At 40.7% G+C, this 15,853-nt stretch overlaps 1 protein-coding gene across 12 annotated transcripts in view; it reads right to left on the bottom strand.

Moving 5' to 3' along the window:
• LOC119969593 (polycomb group protein ASXL1-like) overlaps positions 1 to 15,853 on the bottom strand; it is a 134,926-nt gene that overhangs the window by 22,749 nt on the left and 96,324 nt on the right. For 8 of the 12 annotated variants that reach the window (XM_038803396.1, XM_038803393.1, XM_038803395.1 and 5 more), the window contains 2 exons: positions 14,773 to 14,949; positions 1,803 to 1,969 (listed from right to left, as the gene is read on the bottom strand). The exons of 1 other annotated variant lie outside the window; for it this stretch is intronic. In XM_038803396.1, coding sequence (XP_038659324.1) covers positions 1,803 to 1,969; positions 14,773 to 14,949 — 344 coding nt within the window. Of the gene's footprint in view, positions 1 to 1,802; positions 1,970 to 14,772; positions 14,950 to 15,853 lie in introns of those variants that run through there. 3 more of the 12 variants (XM_038803394.1, XM_038803405.1, XM_038803404.1) reach the window with 2 other exon arrangements.

Genomic DNA, 15,853 nt, shown 5'->3' with positions numbered 1-15,853 from the left:
AATGGATTAAGAGAATATTTTCAGCTGATGGGAGAAGCAAGAGCAAAGGAACATAACCTTAAAAGCAAAGCCAGAACATTCAGGAGAGAAAGTTAGGATACACTTCTTCACAAATCGTGGCAGGAGCAAGGATATCATTCCCACAAAAAGCAGTAGATGCAACTTCAATTAATAATTTTAAATTGGAAATGGATTGATTTTTCTTGCAAGAACAAAGAATATGGAGCTAAGATACATAGCAGCATACATAAAAAATAGGAGGAGGCCATTCGGCCCTGCTAAGCTATTCATAATGAGCATGGCTGATCATCAAGCTCAATAAACTGATCCTGCCTTCTCCCCATATCCCTCCACTCCTTAAGCCCCAAGAGCTATATCCAATTCCTTCTTGAAATTATGAATTCCTTCTTGAAATTACACAAGATGGATGGATAGAGTTAAGTAATAGATTAGCCATGGTACAGCTCAATGTCAGAATCGGTTTTCGGGGCTGAATGGCCTGCCCTATTTCCAAGAGCACCACCACAAGTTTCAGAGTTTCCACATAAGCAATATGGGGAATATTTGCCTTCATACAGTGAAAGGACCTACGCAAGAGCTGGCAAAACATCAACAGCTCAAATTCAGAGTCATGTTACCAGGTTCTCACATCACCAATTGCTAATACTTATGTGGGCTGTCGACAATGTAGAGTGCCAATCAAATACTGACAAATATGTTGGAATTCTCCTTCCCTGCAAGTTTCCTCTTTTCCACTCGATCAATATTGGCTGAGGAGAAAATCTCTCCATTGTGTGCCGAACCACAAAATAGAACACATCTTATACAGGTTTAACTTGTATTCAGTCTTTGTCGCCATCAATGAAAAGCAAGACAGACCAAAGTGCCCTCCATTTCTCAACAACGGATAGACATTTTTTGGGGTGAAATGGCACCCTTTAGGGAATGAAGAAAATAGAACATGTAAATAGATGCCATTTACATACTAACCAATATATTCAACAGCTCATCATATGCCATAATATTGCAGTGAGCACAATCTACTAGATTTGCAAGTGATTTTGCAGACAAAACATCCAAACACAATGCTACAACTCTTTCAGCATTGCTCAGAACCAATACTTCAGATTGAAAAATAGTCATTTCAATTGACGAAAGATACACGATAAACAGAAGTCAGATTTAGCATTAAGGTTAAAGGATGTTCGAACAACATGACATGTTGAACACTAATGGGGAAATACTACTGTAAACATTCCAATCAAATCTCAGCAGTAATGGGCAATTCTGAACCTTTGTACACAAAGAGTACTCAGGGAGTGCTGAAACTGGGTGTATTTTAACAACTAACCACAGAAGCACTCGTGTGGTCAATCATCACCTTGTGAAGAGAAAATGTTATTGAATTAGCAATAGTCTATATTATTTTATACCAGTCAAAGTTAATGCACATCTACGGTAATTTCCATTAACAGAAACCATTGATAAATATGCCAGCATGAGTAAATCTGATTGGGTTCAGATATGTTGGTTCCTGCAGATACAACTCTAAATAAATACACAGACAAACACACACCCACCCACAACATACATACACACGCACACACACCCACCCACGACTGCAAACATATATACAATACATTGGCGAGGGGCACTAAAAATGGACCCAAATTAGCTAACATCCAGAATGAGGAAGGGTAAAGTATTTCTTTCTAATTTATCTCCCTTTTCTTACCACTCATCGGTGTGCCTTTTTGATAAAAGTGTATTAAACAATCATGCTATAAACATGCAGACCCTACCTGCCTGTCCACCTCTGGCAGGAGAAAGAGCAGCTGTTGCTGAAAATGCAGCGGCAAAGAAGTAAAAGTCCGTGAGTTGATCAAAGCACGTAGATTTGTATTGACAAGAATTGATCCAGGCGTTTCAACATCAATCTCTTCCCCTCTGTTTCGCTTCATCTGTCCTGCTTTCAGAATACAAAACCATGAAACATCTCATTATAACTGATGAGGCAAAAAGTCCGACTGAAAAACAAACTGGCTGTGGAATTTTCAAAATTTAGCTCCTGGTAAAATTAGATTTGAACCTATTTCCCTTCATGACCCCATACAGCAGCTGGCTACTTTCCTGGGGAACATAGACTGAAGATCTGTTCCAGACATCCACCACTCCAACAGCCAGCTCCAAGTGCCTCAGAACTAAATTAAAGGAAAGTTGTGCAGCCTACTGCCCTTCCATGGATGAATGCATCCTCTACCAGGCTGCAGCACTGTGTCAAATCAGTAAGCTACACGCTCTTAAAAATGTTAACTAAATTGGCAATGGGGAGCAACAGCATATCGAAGTAGAAAAAATAGGAATAAGATGAATAAATGTGTTTGATAGTACACCAAGACCATGCTATAAGTTGCCCCGTTTTACGTTTTTCCATTATGCCGGTAAGTTAATGGGGCCCATATTCATGGTTAGTAGCTGGAGTTTCATTCGAAAGTAATTTTGTGATGGGCTGTGAGACCCGATTGGCACAATTTTGGAATGACATCGTCTGACCCCTTCAGTCTGCGGCATTGCCTGCTCACCAACCCACCTACCCATCCAGTCATGGTCTTTCCCACTCCCTGACACTCCGGTAACTAATGACCCGCTCTCACTAGTCGCCATCCAGCACTCCCCGAGTCGCGGCCTCGCTTTTTGCTAGGGTTCAGAAGAGGAAAGCATAAAGCAGAAGAGGCAGTGAGCAGACGTTTCAGTGAGGTAGGGAGCAGGATACGTGGAGGAGCTCGAGGGTAAGAGAGCAGGATTGGTGGTGACCGAGTGGGACGGAGAGGAGGAGAAGCAGCGAACAGGAGAATAAGTAGAAAGGGTTGGCATATTTCTTTAATCTTTTGAAATTTATTTTATTTTAAATGTTATTTTAATTACCGATATAGGAATTTAGTAATGCAAAGTATTGCAACTTAGTGTTGAGAGCATTTAATTCATGATTCATGTTTTTTAGGATGTAACCTTAGGAGTTTAAATTCTGTAATTGTAGATAATTGGGGCATCTGATTGAGAAACTGATAATAACCCTGTTCAAACAAGCGTGGAATTAAAGTTAAAAACAAACCTATTTTTATCTTACAAGGTCATTGGTAGAGTTGCAAAAGCAATAAACAAAAGGGGTCTCCTATGGTAAAGGTAATTTGTAAACATGAGTGTCCCTTAACAGAGCCAGCAAGTCTGGGAGAGGGGGTTGTAAAACTCCATTAGCAATATACGCTATTCATATGGGTTACAGAATCGGAGCAGCGCAGAAGGTAAAAAATGATTCATTTAAATTCTGTTTGGGAACATCCCACATCATAATGGAGATGATATATGGGGGCTTCAGGTTCTTGTGTTTAATTTGTGTATATTTGTTGTCAGAAGCAGGCAGTTGGTGTTTTTGAGAGAGAAAGGCAACTGGAGACTTGCTCTAGTCTGCGGCTAGTTGAATAAATCGAAAGTGGTCCTCAAAGCCTTGTGTATAAAGTAATCAGCTTAAGCAGTTAGCTTTAAAAGAGCTATAAAGAAACTGTGGGAGCAGACTGGGAAAAACAGTCTATGTATGCCCAAAGCTAGGAGTTGAAGAGTCCACAGTCATGAGTTCTTTAAAGAAAATTAGAAGATTGCTTCGCCAAAGGCCTTTCCGCCCGATCCCACAAGGATCCCCATGTAATTGGTACTTTGAAGAACAGCTGGAATAATAAGGGAAATGAAGTAAATTCCAGAGGGCTGTGGCATACCTTTTTGGTTTGGTTGCGGGGTACGTGAACAAACCTTCAAGTTTTAGTAACATTCGGGAACTATTTGGGAGTGGGGGGGGGGGGGGGGGGGGGGGGGGAAGAAAGAGTGCAAAGTAGATCGGAATGTAGGGCAATAGATTTTATAAGCTTTAGAGCAAAGTTAATAGTACTTGCAAACTTAACTTCTCTTATCTAAACATTAAAACTTGTTTTTGTTTGACAAAATGTGAAATCCTGCGGTATAGTTTTGTCAGTTAACTGCTAGTTCAGATTTCTTTTTTAAACGTTAGCACTCCATAACATGATCGAAACACAGCGCATAATGCTTTTTTAAATGTAAAAGGTCACAACTATAGCTTGTAATGGGAAAATCTGATTGCTTAACGTTGTTCTTCTAATAGGTGCACTTTCAAGGAATGCAACTACACCTTTAAGTAAGGACTTATATGAGACAAAGAAGGAGCACCATATTAGTTAGGAGAAAATCACTACCAGGAATACAGAAGACAGTACAATGCTGTCAAGATGTGGGAGATATTAGGAACTTAGGTCCAGAAATGGGGTCCAAAATTTAGTACGCAATTTATAGGTTAAACAGACTGAAGGAAAATACTGTTAGCCCAAACTCAAAGGGATGCGCCAAGACCTGGCTGAGTCACGATCCCATCAGACTTAAACTCGTTTAAGGTGCATAAGGTGATTTACCCGCGATCCATCGTCTTTTGAGGCATTCCTGCATGACCAGTCATTATCCTATTACAGAGTCTGACGATCAATTTGTCTGGCAACAGAAGGTAGTTGCATATGAATGGCATTACTCTAGTCTTTTGTGTAAACGAGAGTGGCCAATCAAGCAGCCCAATTACAGTAGGGCCGGGGGATGCTGAGAGAGAGAGAGAGAGAGAGAGAGAGAGAAAGAAAGAGAGCGTGAGAGAGAGAGAGAGAAAAAAAAAGAGAGAGAGAGAGAGAAAAAGAGAGAGTGAGAGAGAAAAAGAGAGAATGAGAGTGAGAGAGAGAGAGAGAGAGAGAGAGAGAGAGAGAGAGAGAGAGAGAGAGAGAGAGAGAGAGAGAGAGAAAATGAGAATCAATTTGGAACAGAGAAGGATGTGAGCAGCCATGAGACAAGTAATGAATTCTGCTACATGACAAGGACATAACCAAAGAGGTCATGAAAAAACCACAGAGAGAAAGCATTGGAAAACGGTTCTGAACGAATGCCCTCAACAGAAGAAATGTAAGTGTTGCCTTTGCCTGTATTTGTAGGAACTGTATTTTCATGAAAAGCGTTGTTGGATGGGAACTAGTATTAAGGTTAAGAAACTGAATGTAATTTGTTAGTGTTAGTTTGAAGTTTAAGAGTTTAAATATTGGGTTGCTTTTCTTTTGTTTTAATAAAGTTTGGTTATAAAATAACCATGCCCGATTTCTTATATTATCACTCCCGGAATGAATCGATCTTAAAACTTATAACATTTAAATGTCTGCTTCAATATCTTAGCCATTGTTGAGGGCTGATTAGGCGTCTGTAACAATGAGTGTACAGAAACACTTGAGGTGTGGTGAATAAAGTTGGTGAACTGCAAGCATAGGTAGCTGTGGGAGAAATATAAATGTGTTCAGAAAAGATGAAATGGGAAAAAGGGAGATGGGGGTATCAGTACTAATTAGGAAAAACATTGCAGTTGAAAAGGGAATATCCCCAAGAGACAAGAACAGAATCCAGAGTTTAGAATGGAGATGAAGCAAAAAAAAAAAAAAAAAAAAGAGTATGGTCACGGTATTCTATGGGCCTCCAAATAGTAAGAGATGGAGGAGCAAATCACAGATGTGCAAGAATAGAGGGTGGTGGAATCAGGGAAGATCAAATCTCGAAGAATTACCCAAAATACAGATTGGGATTGACTGCCCTCATTGCACCCGTGAAAATTCCCCAGTGGAAGACAATGGAGGTAAACTATACCAAGCACCAAGGAATAACAAAAAGGAACGGATGGGGGAGGAATTTCTGAAATGTGTTCAGGAGATCTTCCTTAACCAGTATGTTTTCAGTCCAACTGAGGAGGTATTGCTGGAGCTGGGGAATGAGGTGGGACAAGTGTCTGTGGGAGACACTGATCATTAGGTTTAGACTAGTATTTTTAATTCATTCATGGGATGTGGGCGACTTTGGTTGGGCCAGTATTATTGCCCACCCCTGAGGGCACTTAAGAGTCTGCTGTGGATCTGGAGTCACATGTAGGCCAGACCAGGTAAGGATGACAGATAACCTCCCCTGAAGCACATTAGTGAATCAGATAGTTTTTTAAAAATATTAAATTTAAGTGCCCGATTCATTTTTTTTTTCCAATTAAAGGGCAATTTAGCGTGGCCAATCCACATACCCTGTACATCATTGGGTTGTGCGGGCAAAACCCACGCAAACACGGGGAGAATGTGTAAACTCCACATGGACAGTGACCCAGAGCCGGGGTCGAACCTGGGACCTCGGCGCCGTGAGGCAGCTGTGCTAACCACTGAGCCGCCCCCCCACATTCGTGTTTTTTTTTAAAAACGACAACGGGTTCACCTTTAGATGTTTAATTGCAGATTTTTATTGAATTTAAATTTCATCATCTGCCATGGCGGGATTCCAACCTGGATCTCCAGAGCATGACTCGGGATCTCTGGATTAGTAGTCCAGTGACAATGCCACTACCTGCCTCTTAACCACCAGAAGAGCAAGGAACAGTTTAAAGACAAATGTCTAAATTGTAAAAGGTGAGAGGGGACCGAACCAAGGTAAAATGGAAACCGAGACTTCCAGGAAAAACTGTAACAAAAGACCATGATCTTTAAGGAGAAGACCACTCAAGCACATGCTAGATACACTGCAACAGGAGGAAAAGGAAGGGGAGACTAAGGAGCTAATATATGCTCAGAGGTACAAACCAAGGCTGGAATATGTAATGCTATTTTTGATCAGTGTTTTCAAAGGAACAGGATGTTGATAAAATATCAATACAGATAATGGATTGTGGGTTAGCCCTGCAGCCTCACGGTGCAGAGGTCCCAGGTTCGATCCCGGCTCTGGGTCACTGTCCGTGTGGAGTTTGCACATTCTCCCCATGTTTGCGTGGGTTTCGCCCCCACAACCCAAAGATGTGCAGCGTAGGTGGATTGGCCATGAAAAAATGAATCGGGTACTTTATTTTTAAAAATTACAGATAATGGATTGGATGACAATTGATAGGTGCGATGGCCTAGAAAGGCTGACTATACTTAAGAGTGGATAAGATGATTTGCATTCCGGTTGCTAAGGAAAGTAGGGAATGGAGACAATGGAAGGGCTTGCCATGATCTTCCAATCTTTTCTAATATGGGGGAGGTGCCAGAAGATTGGAAAACAGAAAATATAACAGAATTGGTCAAGAAAAACTTTTTAAAAAGTGCTTGATAAAGTACCAAATAATAGATTTCAAATTGGAGCTCATGGTATTAAAGTGGCAATGGCAGCAATAATACCAAATTGGCTAAGGGACAGAACACAGACAACATTGGATAATTTTTTGGACTGGAAGGATGTGTTCCCCAGGGATTGATGTTGGGGCCACTGCAATATATAAAAGGTCTTGGGGAAAGAGGGGTTTGGGAAAAGAGAAAACAGCATCTTGGATGGGAATCATTTACAAAATCTGTACACATAATAATAAAAATAATCTTTATTGTCACAAGTAAGTTTACATTAACATTGCAATGAAATTGCTGTGAAAAGCCCCTAGTTGACACATTCCAGCACCTGTTCGGGTACTCGGAGGGAGAATTTAGAATGTCCAATTAACCGACCAGCACGTCTTTCGGGACATGTGGGAGGAAACTGGAGCACCCGGAGGAAACCCACGCAGACACAGCGAGAACATGCAGACTCCACACAGACAGTGGTCCAGTCAAACCTGGCAATAACTGACTAAACTAGTTGTGCACAAAATGTTCAACACTGCAAACCCAAATTATAATAGATATCTAAGGTGATGGACTGCGTTGGGGGAACAGCCAAAATGCCATTGAGCAAAGATAATGTGCGAAACAGCATTAAAAGCGGATGCAGGGAGTGACTGAAGAATGAAAGCAGAAATATTGTGCCAAATGGCAACTCAAAGTCTAGCCAGTTGAGATTTCGTTCTAAGTGACTTTGGGGGAATTTATTGTACCCGGGGAACATGCAGATGAATGTGAGGTTGGAAGGTAGCTGGGAGTGAGGGATATAAAATAGCGTTCAGATATGGGCTTGAACATGATTGAGATAACAGAAAGAGAGACACCTGTGAAATTGCAAGGTCAAGGAGAGATCATAAATATAAGGATAGGTTACATGTTGGATGAGGTTAAGAGAGGTCAGTAAACAACCCAAGGTGAGCCAAGATGGAGGTTGAACTCATCAAGAAAGATCAGTGACTCAGCAGAGGCGGAGGGAGGAAACAAGATTAGGATGTCTGAGGAATTGAGTGGGGCTTCGACAAAAGATAGCAAACAAGCATTTCAAAAGGAAAGTGAGAAGGGTGAAACAAAATGAGGTGCGCAATGAGGATAAACTAAGCTACCAGGGCATAGGCTGAAGTGATAAAGGTGAGATATAATGGAGGCCGCGATTCCACCGCAGCAGTTAGTTGGAAAATGAAGCCAGTCAGTTCATTACAGAGGAAAAGTATCATCATGCATAGGACATGCTCCTGTCAAGACTGTGTTGCTAATACAATCATCTACAATAAGACAGTTGATGAAAAGAGCCTTGTTAATGGACGTTCTGGAGGAAAATGCAGAGAGGGTTGCTAATTGTTGATCTGCAGTAAGAGTCCAGGGGATCAGAGGAGCAGGAAGGAGGTTCTCAAGCTTGCTCCACCAAAGCAGAGATAGATAGGAAGGTCGGTCAGATAGGAGAATGGGGCAATTGGGATTGCTACCTGTAACAAGTGCCTCGAAGAATTCTTCAGAGAATACAGAGAAAGGCACAGAGGGAAATTAAAACAAAAATGTTTCCTTGTAAGCAAGATGCATGGATGAGAATACTGACATTTGTAGTCAATTTATTTAATCATTTATACATTGTTCCATTACAGTTTCAATGTGATAGATTTATTTTAAGAAAGTAAAATCACCTGACCGCGCACACAATTTTTTGCTCGCTGACCTACACTGGCTCCCAGTTAACCATCGTCTCAATTTTAAAGTTCTCATCCTTGCTTCCAAATCCCGCCATGGGTTCAGGTGCCATTTCCTGGAATCTATTCCAGCCTGACAACTCTTTAACATATCAACATAACATGTATGGGGCTTTTCACAGTAACTTCATTGAAGCCTACTCGTGACAATAAGCGATTTTCATTTCAACTATCCTCAAATTCTGTTCCACCATTGGTGACTATGCCTTCGGTTGCTAGGGCCCAAAGGTTTGGAATAATCCTCCTAAACCTCTCTTTCCTCCTTTAAGACACCCCTTGAAACTAATTTTGTCAGCCAAACGTTTGATCATAGGACCCCGGATTCCCATAATATCCAAAGATATATTATTTTTGACTTGAATTTACTCAATGGCCATAACCATAGCCCTCTGGGGTAGTGAATTACAAAAATTTGAAACCCTTGAGTGAAGCATTATGGGCAACCCCTCATTCTGACACTCTGTCCTCTGTTTCAGACTCTCCAGTTAAGGGAAAATTCTCCCAGAATCTATCCAATCACGTTCCTGAAGAATTTTCAGAAAACTTATTTATGCAATTACTTATCAGTCTTTAAAACTGTAAGGAATAGAGGCCCAGTCTACTCGATCCCTCCTCAAAGATAGCTCAGGAATCCGTCCAATGAATCTTCACTCCACCGTCTCAATGCAAGTCTATCCTTCTTCAGGACTGCTAACCAAAACACTACCCAGTACCTCAGATGTGACATCAACAAGGCCCCATACAATTGCAGGAAGATTTATTTACTCTTGTATTACAATCCCTATAGCATACAATCTTTCCTGATTGGTGATCGGGCTTTGACAAAGGGTCATCTGGATTCAAAACGTTAGCTCTTTTCTCTCCCTACAGATGCACCCAGACCGACTGAGATTTTCCAGCATTTTCTCTTTTGGTTTCAGATTCCAGCATCCGCAGTAATTTGCCTTTTTCCTAATTGGTTGCTGGATATGCATATTAGTTTTGATTCATGGACACTCAATCCCTCGGAATACCACGATTTATCAGTCTATCATTCAAAAACTCTACCTATCTTTTTTTCCTTCCAAAGTAAATAGCTTCACATTTATCTGCATTATATTTCATCTGCCATATTTCTGCCCACTCAAGTTGCCTGCAGTGTGTTTTCAACCTCCTCACCTAACTTGCATCTTCAGCAAACTTGTTCATTACACTCAGTCCCCTGGATCCAAGTCATTGATCGAGATTGCAAATAGCTGAGACAAGCATGTATTCCTAGCAGTACCCCCCAATTACAGGGTACCAACCAGGAAATGACACGTTTATTCTTACGCCTATTTCTCTCCATTAATTAAACCATGCTAATGTTGCCCTAATTTTGCACAGCAATCTCTGGTAGAGCACCACTGAATGCTTTTCTTGACTCCAAATACATTATACCTCACTGGTTCCCATTTTCTACACGATCAGTTACAACCTTAAAATTTGAACAGATTTGTCAAACACTATTTACCTTTCATAACTTGATTGACAGAGTCAACACAAATTCTGATTTTAACGCCCTGTTATCTCAAGCCTAATGGCAGATTCTAACGTTTTCTGTATTACTGATGCTAGGCTAACTGACCTATGGTTCCCTGTTTTCTCCCTCTCTCCATTCTTGGAATTCGTTTGCTACTTTCTAATCCACAGGGACCATTCCAGATTCAAGGAAATTCTGTAAGATCAAAAGACTGCATCCATTATCTGATTCATCTCTTGTAAAGTCCTAGGGCTGAGGCCAATGCTCATTTTAAGTTGTACAGCCACAAAGCAGATGCTTCCCCCGCAGGCAGAGCATAAATTGGCCCCTTTAAGTGTGTGGCGCCATACAAAATAATTTATAGCCCTGCACACTTAAAATATATATGCCACACTCAACAAAAAGCAATTGGAGGGGATATTGACCTAGGCCAGGGTGAGGGGATTTGTCGACTTTTAGTCCTACTAATTTATCTAGTAGAAGTTCTTTAATGCTAACATCCTCAAGATCCCCATTTTCATTAATTCCTTGGTTCCTCACTACATCTGGAATATTTGTGCATCTTCGACTGTGAAGACAGATATAAAGTATTCATTTACTCTCTCGGCCATTTCTTTATTCCCCATTATAATTTCTCCTGCCGGGCAGCACGGTGGCCTAGTGGTTAGCACAACCGCCTCACGGCGCTGAGGTCCCAGGTTCGATCCCGGCTCTGGGTCACTGTCCGTGTGGAGTTTGCACATTCTCCCCGTGTCTGCGTGGGTTTCGCCCCCACAACCCAAAAATGTGCAGAGTAGGTGGATTGGCCACGCTAAATTGCCCCTTAATTGGAAAAAATAATTGGGTAATCTAAATTTAAAAAAAAATAATAATAATTTCTCCTGCCTTGGGACAGCAAGATGACGCATGGGTTATCTCTGCTGCTTCACGGCACTGAGGAGCTGGGTTTGATTCTGCCTCAGGTCACGGACCGTGTGGAGTTTGCATATTCTCCCTGTGTCTGCGTGGGTCTCACCCCCACAACCCAAAGATGTGCAGGGGAGGTGGAATGGTGACGCCCCTTTAAATGAAAAAAAATCAATAAATGTCCCCTCAAAGGAGCCCAATAGTTGTTGTCATTAATGTCTTTTTTAACCTACCTGTATAAGCATTTACAATGTTTTTATGTCTTAAGGCAGCTTTATTCACAAATCTATTTTCTCTCTATCAAATTCTTAGTTATCCTATTGACGTTAAAATCTTCCTAATTGCTAGGCTTACCCCTCTTATTAGCGACATTATAAGTCTCTTCCTTTGATCTAACACAGTGTGTAAATCATCTTGTTATCCATATTTAGACCACTTCATGTTTTGTTTCCCTTAAAGGATTGTCTAACCATTGCTTAAATCTTTACCATAACTAATCATCACATCTTTTAATCTAGTTTCCCAGTACATCCTAGCCAATTTGCCCATCCTACCGTTGTAGTTTGATTTGCTCAGTTTAAGACCATAGTTCTGACCTTAACTAAATCACACTCATTCTTATTATAAAATACTATCATAACTTCCAGTGGTGGCCAAGAGCTGAGAGGTTGCATGAAAGGTGGCTCTCTCCTAGAAACTTCTCATTAGAAGTTTCTCATTAACCTGTCAAATGGGCACCAAAAGTACATTTCCCCAATGTAACCCCCATTCACTACCCAACCGACTGCTGGCAAACCAGCAGTCAGGCCGCAAGGCCAGCAAGAGCAAACAGAGGAAGACCCCAACTCCAGATCAGGGGACCCGCGTGGCGACCCAGACCTCAGCATGGTGGACACAGCAGGATCACCCATGCCGGCCCAATCGTCGATGGAGGAGCTGATGGAGTTTATCTCCACAGAGCTCCAAAAGCACAGAGATGATAAAAGAGGACCTCATGTCGATAATGAAGTCAGCAATAGAGGCCGGCCGCACTGGACAGAGCGGAGCGGAGACTGGAAGTGACGGTGCAAGACCTGGAGAAAGCAGCCACCAACCAGGACGAGTGGATCGCTTCACTCAAAGCCAAAGTTGCAAGGTTGGCGACAACCCATAAGGCGCTAAAAGGGACGACCAAGAAATCAAGTCCCAGATCAGAAGCTTCGGATTGTCGAGCTACTGGAGGGCGCAGAGGCTAGGAACCAGATGGAACTTATTTTGAGGATGCTCAGAAAACTGGTCGCGGAGGAAGGTTTTGTCAAACCCCCAGAGGTGGACAGGGGGCCACGGGTTGCTCCAACAAAACCCAAGTCAGTGGAATCACCACGGGCAATAATAGTGAAGTTCCACAAATCCCAGGAGAAGTAACGGGTTACAGGGCCAAAACCGCACTGTACAAAATACTTATGTTATAATCACTCATACTCTTCTACCACATTATTAAATAATCCTATTTAATTACACAATACTAGATCTAAAACAGACCATTACCCAGTTGGTTCTATAGTAACCGAGTAAAATAATCTTAAAGTCATCCTCTGCATTGTTACTGGTTTTTCAGATGATAAGAAGCACAACTGCTACACTGTCCTTTTGACATGCACTTCTGATTTCTTGATTTATACTCTGCCCAACACTACAACCTCTGTTTTTCTTTGGGGGGGGGGAGCGGAGAGGAGATTTATAAAGTACGTCCATCACTTCTGCCCCCTAATTCATAGGCCAATCCTACCTAATTCTACATCCTAATTCTGTAGAGACATGGTTGCAGAGTGGCCAAGGTTAGGAAATAAATATTCCGGGATACTTGATCTGTAGAAGAGATGGATAAAATGGAGGGGAGACTGCCCAGTAAAAGATGTTCTAAAGACAGTAAAGAAAGGATCTTGGAGAATTAAGATTTTTATTACTTCTGTACATATGGAGTCTATAGATTAAGCTGCACAGTATAAATTTTAAAAATATCTTTAATTGTTGACTCCTTGCAGTGGCATCCATATATTAGTCAGGTAAATTGCAGCTTGCTGGGTATAATATTTTAGTGATGTATTTCAACAACTTAAATTTGTATGGTGCTCCTAAAGTGACAGAACCTCTGAGGTCTATGCAAATGCAAAATATTGCAGATGTTGGAAAACAATTTTTTTTTTTTTTAAATGCTGGAAACATTAGTGGATCAGATAGTTTTAAAAAAATATTAAATATAAGTGCCCGATTCATTTTTTTTCCAATTAAAGGGCAATTTAGCGTGGCCAATCCACATACCCTGCACATCATTGGGTTGTGCGGGCAAAACCCACGCAAACACGGGGAGAATGTGTAAACTCCAGACGGACAGCGACCCAAAGCCGGGGTCGAACCTGGGACCTCGGCGCCGTGAGGCAGCTGTGCTAACCACTGAGCCGCCCCCCACATTCGTGTTTTTTTTTTTTAACGACAACGAGTTCACCTTTAGACGTTTAATTGCAGATTTTTATTGAATTTAAATTTCATAATCTGCCATGGCGGGATTCCAACCTGGATCTCCAGAGCATGACTCGGGATCTCTAGATTAGTAGTCCAGTGACAATGCCACTACCTGCCTCTTAACCACCAGAAGAGCAAGGAACAGTTTAAAGACAAATGTCTAAATTGTAAAAGGTGAGAGGGGACCGAACCAAGGTAAAATGGAAACCGAGACTTCCAGGAAAAACTGTAACAAAAGACCATGATCTTTAAGGAGAAGACCACTCAAGCGCATGCCAGATACACTGCAACAGGAGGAAAAGGTCGGGGAGACTAAGGAGCTAATATATGCTAAGAGGTACAAACCAAGGCTGGAATATGTAATGCATACTTTGTATCAGTGTTTTCAAAGGAATAGGATGTTGATAAAATATCAATACAGATAATGGATTGTGGGTTAGCCCTGCAGCCTCACGGTGCCAAACAATTATTATTTTTTTTTTTTAAATGCTGGAAACATTCAGCAGGTCTCGAGGCATTTGCGGCTTGAGAAAAAGTTAATGTTTCAGACCAATGACAAATGGTCAGAAATCATGTCAAGACCATGGATGCTGTGTGTTTCCAGTATTTTCTGTTTTATATTTCAGATTTCTAGCATTCACAGTATTTTGTTATTGTATTACATCAAACCAGTTAATTTCTAATACAATAACAAAATACTGTGAAGAAATAAACAATCTTAATTTTTTGTAGTCGTTAAAATTTGGCATGTACATTGCTGGGTACTCACAAAGGGTAATTTCATTGCTAACCCTTAAAGTTACACATTTAGTTAACTCAGCATTTTAAACTTTTATCTCCAATCAGAAACTAAAATAGGTATAACACTCAATAAAACACAATCAAACTAATTTCTTACCAGTGTTCGACCTTCTCAGGGCTCTGAAATGCTGTCCAGGTTTCCGGCTCAGGTTAGGCCTGCATTGAAGTTTATTCATTTCTGTTCTGTTGTATTGTATGTTGCCTGAAGTCACTGTGCAGGAACTACCACTAGATGCACTGCTCGACTCACCATCTGTGTGCTTGGCTGCAAATGCTGAAAAAAAAAACTTTACTTAATGGTTTTGATGGTGAAAATCTGTTATGAAGATTGCATAAAATGAAACTATGATTTTGATCACATGTAGCTAGTTTCTCGATTTTAAATCTGAACAAGATTTTAAAATTAATTATCAGGTGCGAACTTTCACAATGTTATATCCCATAATCTAAATGCCATCAATCCCTTCCCAAAGCAAATCCCTGATTAAACATGAGCAAATATAGCAACCTGGTTATTAATGTGCTAAACATTTCCTGGTAAGCATTTCACTCCTTAAATATAACTTTCAAATGGTTGATTTGAATATATCCCCAAATAAAAAAGCTGTAAATGAAGCACTTATTTTTAAAAAGCTCAACGTCTAAAATTGGATGTATGCGCATAAACGCTGACAGTCAAACTATAAAAGGTACCATTTACATCAAACAATTACTTTCACAAGGGGGCATGAAGCAATGTGAACTTTTCTCCAAAGGAAAGTACACCTATTGAATAAAGAAATGTGATTATAGAGCACCTCCATTCGTATTTTGTGAAAAGGCATTCAGTGTACTTTTTCCAAATGAACAAATAGTCAATTTGCACATTATGCTCATGGAACCCAAAATAACCTGAAAAAATACAAGAATGCAATGCACTGAACCAAAAAGACAGTTGTGGCTCATCGCAGTTTAGCTCTCAACAGTAGCAGTACTGTAATGATAAATTGCACTAAAGTAATAAAAAAAGCTACCCAAAATGTATGAGAAGGAATAAACAAAGTTTGACTTGAGGTGACAGAATCACAATTTTAGCAGAGGAAGAAAGACAGTCAGCTCTTCCATTCATAACATAGTTTCTGATCAAATAACAACATCCCTCAATTTATCACATGATTCTAGTCTTTTGCCTTCATTAT

The sequence above is a fragment of the Scyliorhinus canicula genome, chromosome 7, assembly GCF_902713615.1.
Source record: "Scyliorhinus canicula chromosome 7, sScyCan1.1, whole genome shotgun sequence".
In the NCBI taxonomy this organism is placed as follows: Eukaryota; Metazoa; Chordata; class Chondrichthyes; order Carcharhiniformes; family Scyliorhinidae; genus Scyliorhinus; species Scyliorhinus canicula.
The sequence above is the reverse complement of the archived record's forward strand: the minus strand, read 5'-3'. Positions and strand labels throughout refer to the sequence as shown.